At 55.5% G+C, this 10082-nt stretch overlaps 1 protein-coding gene across 1 annotated transcript; it reads left to right on the forward strand.

Moving 5' to 3' along the window:
• The first annotated feature begins 6127 nt into the window (after positions 1 to 6127).
• Positions 6128 to 9248, forward strand: FEZF2 (FEZ family zinc finger 2). Its single transcript, XM_066244917.1, has 4 exons — positions 6128 to 6964; positions 7299 to 7433; positions 7637 to 7769; positions 8656 to 9248. Exons 1-4 carry the CDS (start codon positions 6128 to 6130, stop codon positions 8913 to 8915), a joined length of 1365 nt encoding a protein of 454 aa, XP_066101014.1. The 3' UTR covers positions 8916 to 9248.
• The last annotated feature ends 834 nt before the right edge of the window (positions 9249 to 10082 follow it).

Below are 10082 nucleotides of genomic sequence, written 5' to 3' on the forward strand. Positions count from 1 at the left end.
ACGTACACACACACATACCGCTATACACAATATGCATACATATGCATATATGACATATATATTTAAATATATTTTAAATATGTGTGTGATTATATATGCATCCAAGACAGAGAGGAGAACACACCTAAGTTGCAGGGTAGAGACTGCATATCTGCTCTTTTTAGAGACTGCCTCTGGCCTAGAAGCGTACACACTGCCCAGATTTCCGAAGATTCAGCGAATGTCCTCTGATGTGATAAAGAAGTGGGTTAGGAGTATTCTAGAAACCAAGATATGTTTGCAAACTCTTCCACCCTCCCACCCCCCCTCCCCCGTTGGCTGCAAAGCCGACTGCCCTTGGCTTATAGGCGTCTCTCCCGTTCGAGGGTGAAACCTAGTCTGTGCTTTGAGATTTACAAACCAGTTCCCGAATGCAACTGGCGTTGCGGAACAGCCGCCGGATGCGGTGGGACGGGAGTTCGGCCGCCCCGGCTGTGGGCGCCGCAGCCTCCCCGAGCACACCGGCGATGCAAACGGCTCTGGCCCATCTGTCCCTGGAGGCCAGACCCGAGATGGTGCTCGCGCGCTGCAGGCGCGCACTTGGAGCCCGGGCGCTCTCTGGGGGCGCCTAGCATCTCTGGGCCGGTGTCTGGGGCTCTTTGTCTCCCGGTCGCACTAATCCTGCAAACCGCGCACAACGAAGGCCGAGGCCCCTGCGCCCTGGACTAGCCGCCGCTAGCAAGCCGTTTCGAATGTTTTCAATAAAATGCTTCCTTTGTGTGGGGAGGGGGGCGCGGGGAGGAGATTGCAGAAGAATTTCTCTTTAGGAGTTAATCTATTTTCAGCAGTTAAACGTGGCACCATGTAAATCAGATCCTAAAGATCCCTTTAGAGAGAAGGAAGAGAGGAGGGAGACTCCTTAAACCATAAAGTTTTTTTAGTTTGGGTTTTTGTTTAGTTTGGGGGTTTCGTTTAGTTTGTTTTGTTTTCAAAAAAGTTACCAAGAAGCGGGGAGAAAGAACATCAAATCTACACAGTGGGTGTCTCCCCAAATTCAAGCTCCTCAACCCCTGGGAACACGGCATAGCAGGATACGTTATGTGTTGCAATCTAATAATCAGTAAAGAAAATAATGATGGTATTTTAATTAATGTCACCTAGAACCAAAAGAGACAAGCCGCCAGGGCTAGAACGACACCTTTTTGGAGTAGAAATGCTTGCCTTTCCCCTATATGATCCCAGAAGTGTGGAATGTGTGAGCTTTCGATCAAGAGGATCTTCTTCTGAGGTTGTCTACACCGTGGCAAGGCGTCTACTAAGTAATTTGTGCTAAAGCGAGGACGATTTCTGGCATTAAAAAATTTTTTTTTAACAAAAGTCATCATTATAGTGTTCGGGGTACTGACCATAAAAAGGCCAGAGGGAGGGGGCAGGAGGGGAGGCTAAGCGCCCAGTCATATTTAATGCGCTTCCCACAAGAAAAGCCCCCGCAGATCAACAGACAGCCGCCAGCTGTGTTTAAACTGCGGTTTCAATTAAAACACTGAGCTCGAGTCCTTGGGGTCGGGCCTGGCTCCCCAGTCAGCGGCGCGCGAGTGGCCTGGCCGGGGCGCGAGTCCCACAGCCGCAGGCCCCGCGGGGCTGTCTGGGGCCAGGCCCGGCGAAGCGGCCTGGGGGCCCGGCTGCGGCGGGGGAAGAGCGCGGGCCGCGCAGGCCGCGGAGCGCGCGGGCTCCACGCCGCGGTTTCCCCGCTGCGGTTCCCCCGCCGCAGCCGACGCGGTGGAGCCCGAACGCGGGCCAGATGGGCCGCGGGGAAGCGTCTGGCTTCCGGCTGCTGCCCCAGGACCGAGCTGGGCCGGGAGACGAGACCTCAGGCCGGGAGACGAGACCTCAGGCCGGGAGACGAGACCTCAGGCCGGGAGACGAGACCTCAGGACGGAGAGGGCCCCGCGGAGGGCCCGGGCCCGCAGGCCAGGCGCGGGGGGCTGGGAGGCCGCACCGAGGGCCTGGCCCTCCCGGGGCGGCGGGGGCGCAGCCGGGACTCCGGGCCCCGGGGCGCAGCGGGCCTCGCCGGGCCGCGAGCGCGTGCCCAGGGCCAGGCGGCTCGCTCTCGGCCTGGCTGCGGGCCCCGAGGCGTCCGAACCGCCCAGGCGCAGCTCGTACACCGGTCCGCGCGGGAAAGCGCCTGGACTTCCCGTCTGCCACCGCGGGCTCGGCTCACTCTCCCTGGGAAAACCATCGCTTCGAAGAACAGGACTTCGTAGAATGAGAGTTTTGGAAAAGTTTATTTTCCGTAAATGGATCCACATCCCTGAAACATCTTACCCGGGACCTTCCTATTGCCTTCACATCCAGTTATTTGGAATTTTTCCTCATTGAAAACGTGTAGGTAGAACAAAATTACCCATTAGCTCACAGAACCCTTCCATCAATTCCTTAAAATTGTCAAATTTTACTCCTATGTTTGTCCCTCTTAAAAAAAAAGAAAGAAAGAAAGAAAGAAAGAAAGAAAGAAAGAAAGAAAGAAAGAAAGCCTTTCATCCTTAAAAAGAGATACAGCAATTGAGAAGGAATTTGGAAGGTTGGGGGCAACAAAGTGAAATCTCAGCACCCCCCCTGAAGCACCGTCTCCCAGTCCTCTATTATTCTGCCTGAAATCTTCTCGTTTACAGAAAATATTTGTTTTCACTATTAGTTGGTACTGGAGTTAATTACTCAATGTGTTAACGTGAAGTAATATGTATAAAAGTAGGATCAGTGTTTATTGTGTGGGTGAGCTGTTGAGCGGTGCTTGAATAAACTGCAATTAGGGTTAGATAGAGATTAATTAACATGTGAGTGGCAAGGTGTAAAATAGTTTCTAACCCTCCACTTCAGTATAATCTGCACACAAGGGAAGAAGTTTGTGGGAGCTAATTAAATACTTTCATAAAAGCCAGTGTATTCACCCAACATTTGGAAAGAGAGGCACATTAGGGGCAACCTGTTTTTACCCAAGTGTTTTCTTTCTGTAGAGGTAGCACTCCTTTGTGGTGCTGGGGAGAGAGATGGTTCATGAAGCTACAAAAAGCACTAGGGATGGCAAGGCAGGTTCACGGAAAGCCTTGGGGAGGCTTGCAGCCTGCTGGAGCTTTCAAACCAGCAGATCTCTCAAGCTGCTGCCGAGATCAACAATTACCCAGTTTGGAAAGGGGGCTGGGGTACAGTGCTGGTGACTGAACGGGATTCACAGGAAAGTCAGGATAGGAGTTCAGGTTTTCAGACTCTGTGGGTGTATTGATACTCTTTCAATGCTGGGGTGAGTTGTTGGTTTGTTTCTTGTTTTGGTGGTGGTGGTGTGTTTCTGTGTGGAGGGGGAGGGAGTTATCTGTGTTCTTGCTTTCACGTTAATGTAGGGATAGGGGTACACTGAGTCTGGAATTCTGCCTCTCTGGACATCTAAATTAAATGGGTTCTGTAGAAATGCTCTCCTCTAGATAAGCAAGCCTCTTTCTAGCTTTGAAATCTCAAAGTTGGGGGGGACAGACTCATGACTGCTGAATTTAGGGGTACCTTCTGAGATTGGCAGGGTAAAAATATTAACCCACTGTATTCACCCTCCAGGCCACTTTTCCTCAGCGAGCTTAGCTTTCTTTGTTCCTACTCCTTGCTTTCCAAGTATACCTTCCTTCCCCTTACCTACTTTGTCGATATCCTGTCTGAAAATACAGGCAGAGGGTCAGTAGGTAAGAGAAAGAAGTTCTGAAGGAAAAAAAGGAGTGATCTGCCTGAAGTTAAAACTAAACCTTTCCTTGATGGTTTTCCCGGGATGTTTTGAAGCAGAGAGGCCTGGTTTGGAATCCTCATCTCCTCCAGACCTGTTCTTGAGTGAAAAAGGAGACAGTTTGTGTCCACCAACAATTTCTTGAGTGCCACAAAATCGTGTGTCTTTGGAGATGGAATTCACTCTCAACCCGTCAACCCTGTTTGTGCATATTATACCCACCATAATCCTCTTAAACTCAGGTTGCAGCTACAAAGCTGGTGGTCTTGCAAAATGAGTTGGCAAGATATAATTGTCCTACAAACAAAACCCTCCAAAAATTTTTTTAATGCACCCCCTCCTCCTTTCCTAAACCTAATTCTCTCCCTCAAGAGAGAATTCTTATGGGTCCTCCCCGTAAGAACCCTCAGCCTCGACCACTTTTGTTGTGGCCAAGAGCACCCGTCTTGCCGAAAGTGCTGGAGCGCCTTTGAGCAGTTTGTTGTGATCCGCAGGTGGAACGGTCTGCAAACAGATGCATTCAGCCCCTCCAAACCGATCTCTGAGCGCGCTGCTTTTGTGTGCCAGGCACAAAACGCTGAATTCCTCCGAACTTAGTTGGGGCCTGTCTAGAAAAGGGCCTTTTCTTCCCCTGGCTGGTACCTCTGGCCACACTAAGTCTCTCCCGCCCCCCTCCCGGCCCCCTCCCTCTTCCCTCTGATAATCCTTCTCTTTATTTTAGAAAAACACAAAACCCGGTTCCACGCGGTGCTTTAGTAGCTAACCGTGAAAGAGCTGCCTTGGCAGAATTCAGCTCTATGAATCACTTCGGAAAATTGGTTCGACTGAATGGCCTTAGGAGGAAAAACGTTTTAATACGATCCAGGGGAGGTTATGCTGTTTCAATCTGCTCCTTAAACAGGTGGAGACTGGACCTTCTCAATTATACAAACAGCAAGTACACACCGGCGGGAGAGCTGCCCTCCGAGTGCTCCCCGCACGCAGCCCTAACCAGCAGCAGAGCCGGGCTTTGATTCAAACGCCCGATCACAAACCCGCGACTCTGATCGATTAGGATCTCAAACAGTCCCCCAGCTGGCCGCGCAATCTCCGCCGCGCAGGCGGGGAGCTGGCCAGAGAGGGGAGGGCGCCCGCGGGCCGCACGGGGTCGGAGCCTCTGGTCTCGCGGCCGCGCTCTTCCCGACGCTTCGGGGCGTCTTTAGGCGGCGGGAGCTCTCTCTCCCGACCTCTGACGCCAGCCCAGGCGAGCTCGTTGTTTATGCATAAATTAATATTTCTCCATTAACAAGTTCCCCCTCCAAATGCGGCGCTCGCGTCCATGCGCCACATCCTAATGAGGTAATTATCATTTGCGCGTGTTCGGGGCTGGCGCCGGCTCCGTGGGTAAATGGCAGTTTATTAGCAGGACGCCCAGCTCGGCTGCAGAGGGCTAAGGGATACTTTGGCAACTAGACGGACACCAGGGGCTCTTTGGGACGGCTAGTCCAGGACCCCCGACCCGCCCCGCGGCCCCCAAACCTGTAGGCCTCCAAAGTTGGGAATCACGCACGGAACTCTGCCTGGGCTTGGGCTGCCCCCCCCTTTTTTATCCACCAGCAAAACCATCACGATTCCTCCTCCTCCCCCTCCCATCTCTTTCCTCCTTCCCGATTCGCGAACCGTTCGCACTTTCCCAAGGGGAGCGCGGGCGCCAGTTGCCTCCTTTTAAAGTTTGAGGGGCGGCGGCGGCGGGAGGCGCAGGGAGCACAGGGGCCGCTGCCGGAGCCGCGCCGCCGCCCAAGTCATTCCACTTGAAGTGACTTCATGTGATGTCAGCTGAATGTAAAAGACAGTGATCTCGAGCGGAGGGGAAGATGTTTGCCATCAAAATGTGACAGAGGAAACACGCTGCATGGCTCGGAACGCATCTCCCTGGCGGCGGGGGACAGAGGTAAATGCGAGGGGCTCTCCTGGCCCTCTTTAACTTTGCCCCTTCGCTGTCCAGCTCCGAGCACGCGTGCCGGAGACGGGGTCCAGGAAACGGCTCAGGGGAGTTCATTTGAGGCTCTTTTCTTTCTGTCTTTCTCCCTCTCTCCGTTTTCTTTGTAAATCCTCCCCCTTATCCCCCTTTCAAAGTCCCAAGGCAGGGGCGAGTGGGTTCATTTGCGCGCCCGGTTAATGGGCGGTAATTTGGTACCCTTGGGTGCACTTTGCTCTGCCCCTGTTCATTTGAATGCAAATGGGTGACCTGGACCCGACAAGGTGCTTATTAAATCGCGGTTTCCCTCCCTGCCTTTTCTGGAATGCAGACTTAGCGGAGAGAGGCTGCACCTGGCCCAGTCCGGCCCGGCTCGGCCCGGCCCGGCTCGGCTCGGCTCGGCTCGGCTCGGCTCGGCTCGGCGTGCCATGGCAAGCTCGGCTTCCCTGGAGACCATGGTGCCTCCGGCCTGTCCGCGAGCCGGAGCGTCGCCGGCCACTTCCAAGACGCTGGCCTTCTCCATTGAGCGCATCATGGCTAAGACCTCGGAACCCCGTGCGCCCTTTGAGCCCCGGCCAGGGGCACTGGAGGCAGACAGCGGGCAGGGCAAGAAATTGCTCAACCTCTGCTCGCCGCTGCCCTGCATGATCCCCCTCCAGCCTCTAGGCTACGACGTGCCGTCCAAGACGCTGCTCAGTTACTCTGAGCTCTGGAAAAGCAGCCTTCGGGCGGGCGGCGGAGGCGGCGGCGGCGGCGGCGGGGGGGCTCCGGTGTGCGGCGCCAGCGGCTTGTGCAAAACCAACTGTGGCGTGTGCTGCAAGGCCGAGCTGGGCCTGGCGCCGTCGGCGCTGCCTGCGGCCAGGGTCATCAAACCGCAGGCCATCAACCACGCGGTGGGGCTGCCGGCCAGCGGCTCGCTCTATTACTTCAACTACCTGGACTCCGCAGCGTACCCTCCCTCTGAGCTTTTCGGCGGCCACCTCTTCCCGTCCGGCCTCCTCAGCGCGCAGGCCCCCACTGCCCTGGCTGCTCACCCCAAACTCTTTCTGCTGGAGAACGCCAAGCTGGCCGGCTTGGCCGCGGACAAGTTCCCCCACCCGGCCCCCTATGCCCACAAGGAGCGCTTGCCCGCGCCGCTGGAGCAGGTGCTGAAGGAAAACTCGGCCCTGACCGGCGAGCGCGGGGGCGTCAAGGGCCACGGCAAGCTACCCGGGGCTTCCGCGGACGGCAAGCCCAAGAACTTCACCTGCGAGGTGTGCGGCAAGGTGAGGCTCGGGGGCCGTGGGGGCTGGGACGGGGGAGCAGCCGCGGCTGATTCCTTGGAGCCGCGCGGAACTCCCTTTTTTCAAGTTTAGGAGCTCCCCAGTAACTGTCTGCTCACATAGGGGGCCTCTGTTTCCTGTTCTGTAAAGTGGGGGTGCCAGTGTCACTGGCCACACAGTACTGGCGTGAATAGAGGGTTGGGAAGCCCTTTTCATAGTGAAAAGGGCTCTGGTTGGGGACAGGGTTGGTCGGGCAAGGTAAGCTGTGGCCTCCCTGGGTTGATGTTAGTTAGACTCTGATGGACACACCGTAAGGCCCCCTCGTGTCCTTCCATAGGTGTTTAACGCTCACTATAACCTCACTCGTCATATGCCGGTCCACACCGGAGCCAGACCGTTCGTGTGCAAAGTCTGCGGCAAAGGTTTCCGCCAGGCCAGCACGCTGTGCAGACACAAAATTATCCACACCCAGGTACGTGGCCCCGGGCCCAACCGGCCCGCGCGCATCACTCCGCGCCGCGCCTAAACGACGTTGTTGGGGGAAGGATGGCCAAGGGTTTCCAGCGCCCCTCCCGGAGAGCCCGTGTCCCTCCAGGGTGTTCCTTCAAGGTCTCCCCGAGTTGGTCTTTCCCTGCGTGGCACTCAGCCTCACTGTGTGCGCGCCCCTCTCTGCAGGAAAAGCCTCATAAATGCAACCAGTGTGGCAAAGCCTTCAACCGCAGCTCCACGCTCAACACGCACATCCGCATCCACGCGGGCTACAAGCCCTTCGTCTGCGAATTTTGTGGCAAAGGCTTTCACCAAAAAGGTAACGTTCGGGCCGAGGCCCTCTTCTCATCTCGTCTCGGGACTCGGAGGGTCACAGCTAGCGGGAAGGCAAAAGCGACCCGAAGAGGGGCCGCGAGAGCCGCAGGCTCCGGGCAGCGTTCCTTCTGAACTGAGTTGCGCGGGGTTTGTCTGGAAGCTCTCCAGGCCCGGCTGGTGGGCCTCGCCGGATTCAGGTTGGCTGCACGGAGAGACTTGGAATTTGGGAAGTGGAAAGGAAGACAGGCAGGGACAGAGGAAAAGAAAATAGAATAAAGAGAGGATATTGCCCTATAGAAAAAAAGCTTTCTTTTGTAGCCGGGACTCCCCTTTCTAATGAAAATTTAAAAACCGAGACAAAATCCACCACCTGGGAACAATTTAAGACCCGGGGAAACCGCTCTGGTTCCCAGCATCCCTCACCCCCGCGCCCCTCTTGGATTTTCCAAAGCCTTGTCGGATCTCCAGATGATAGTTGGGGAGCAGAGGAAGTAGTTCTTCTAATGAGGTGGGGAAAGAGAGACAAAGGCCAGGTTCGTGAGAATTTCTTGGAGCGAAGTAGCCGAGAGTTAGGCTTGGTGTGTCTCTGGGCTGCGCGAGAGTTTCTGGGCCGGCCGAGCACAGCGGGAGGGACGCCGGGCGGGCTTCTGGACTCCGCGGGTCGGGGGCGCAGGGTGGCGCCGCGGGACGCAGCCTTCCAGCCGGTCCTGAGAGGCCAAACAAGGCTTGATGCGTACGAAGTTTGACAACTTCTTCACTCGGAGAGGTCGCGCCCGCTTAGCCAAGCGTCGCCTTCTCTGAGCGGGCACCTGAGCCAACTCCGAGACGCCCAGACTCCACCCCCCGTTCCCCTCCATGCCCTCCACTTTCTTGTCTTTGGTCTCCTGTAGGAAACTACAAGAACCACAAGCTGACCCACAGCGGCGAGAAGCAGTACAAATGCACCATCTGCAACAAGGCCTTCCACCAGGTTTACAACCTGACTTTCCACATGCACACTCACAACGACAAGAAGCCTTTCACGTGCACCACTTGCGGGAAAGGGTTTTGCAGAAACTTTGATCTAAAAAAACACGTGCGCAAACTCCACGACAGCGTGGGCCCCGCCACCTCCTCCACAAAGGATCTGACTCGGACAGTGCAGAGCTGAGAGCTACTGTCTCGCCCTCCTTCCCGGCCCTATACAACCCCAAAACAGATCACAAGTATAAACTTATATAGCAGAGGCTAAAATCTATTTATCGAAACCAGCATATTTTTGGAAAGCTAAACGTTTCCTCGATGACTGGAAGCAAAGGAGTAGCTCCCGTCTTTGTATATTCGGGAAACTTATTTAAACCCAGTGCGCCGACACATTTCATTCCAGGCCTCCGCTTCTCCTCGGGCGGTGGGTTTTAACCCCAGCCTGTCACGTGAACACCAGACAAGAGCGCGGCGCCCCCAGCCATCTTTCTGCAGCCATGTAAATTCTCCTGTACATGCGAACACGGAATATATACGTATATAACTCAATAAACAGAATTATTAGTGCGCGTTTTCTCCCCCACCCCCACCCCCGCCGCAGCGAGGTCAGCTCAGCAACCCCGAAGAATGAAAAGGAAATAGCATTTCCCTGACAAATGCGACTTCCTTTGGGGAGCTAGGACAATGGTGTGGCCAAACTGGTGTTCCTGCGGCGCTTGCGCGCTAAGACTCCCCTTCCCTCCCAGGAGCCAGGGTGAAAAGGCCTACATTGCGCTCCACGTGATGAATTTTTTCTGTTTGGTGACTTCCGACGCTTGGAATTCTGGGTGTTGCGTTATCTGGGTGAGAATTTCTTTTTAAAAGAGGGATTAAAAGTGGCTGGATGTTGGGGAGCAGGTTTGGGATGAGTCTTCGAGCAAAACGCCGAGTCGCGCGACGGCAGATAGCCTGGGCACTGCCCAGCCTGGGCGCTCCCGGTCACGTACCCTTTTCTGGGTAACGTAAGTGGGGGCAACTCTTCCTCCCAGGTTTTCCTGGAGGCAAGGGCCAGTGGTCAAGGGTCCCTAACCCAGTCTGAGCTCTGGCGCTCCCTGGTTCCCGCGGTTGATCCGGGGCCGGCCTCCCGGTGGTGCGCGCCGGGCCGCGGGAGGGCGCCCCGGCTCCGGGAGCTCCCCGCCGCCCGCGCCCCCGGCGTGCTGACTACCGCGCGCGACACCATTTCCTGAATAGCTATCTCCGCCGCCGAGCACGCTGATGAAATGATCTCACGCTTGCTTCCTAAGTAATGACCCAAATTAAGAGAGAAAACAGAGACCCTTCAAACAGCATTACATTAATCATCTAATCATTCCCA

This window comes from Saccopteryx bilineata, chromosome 10 (genome assembly GCF_036850765.1).
Source record: "Saccopteryx bilineata isolate mSacBil1 chromosome 10, mSacBil1_pri_phased_curated, whole genome shotgun sequence".
Classification (NCBI taxonomy): domain Eukaryota; kingdom Metazoa; phylum Chordata; class Mammalia; order Chiroptera; family Emballonuridae; genus Saccopteryx; species Saccopteryx bilineata.

Bases quoted from the DNA above. Each gene is read 5' to 3' on its own strand.
- FEZF2 (XM_066244917.1), top strand. From the start codon at position 6,128: ATGGCAAGCTCGGCTTCCCTGGAGACCATGGTGCCTCCGGCCTGTCCG. The intron at 6,965-7,298 runs GTGAGGCTCGGG...GTCCTTCCATAG, and splicing joins CCTGCGAGGTGTGCGGCAAG to GTGTTTAACGCTCACTATAA. The intron at 7,434-7,636 runs GTACGTGGCCCC...CCCTCTCTGCAG, and splicing joins ACAAAATTATCCACACCCAG to GAAAAGCCTCATAAATGCAA.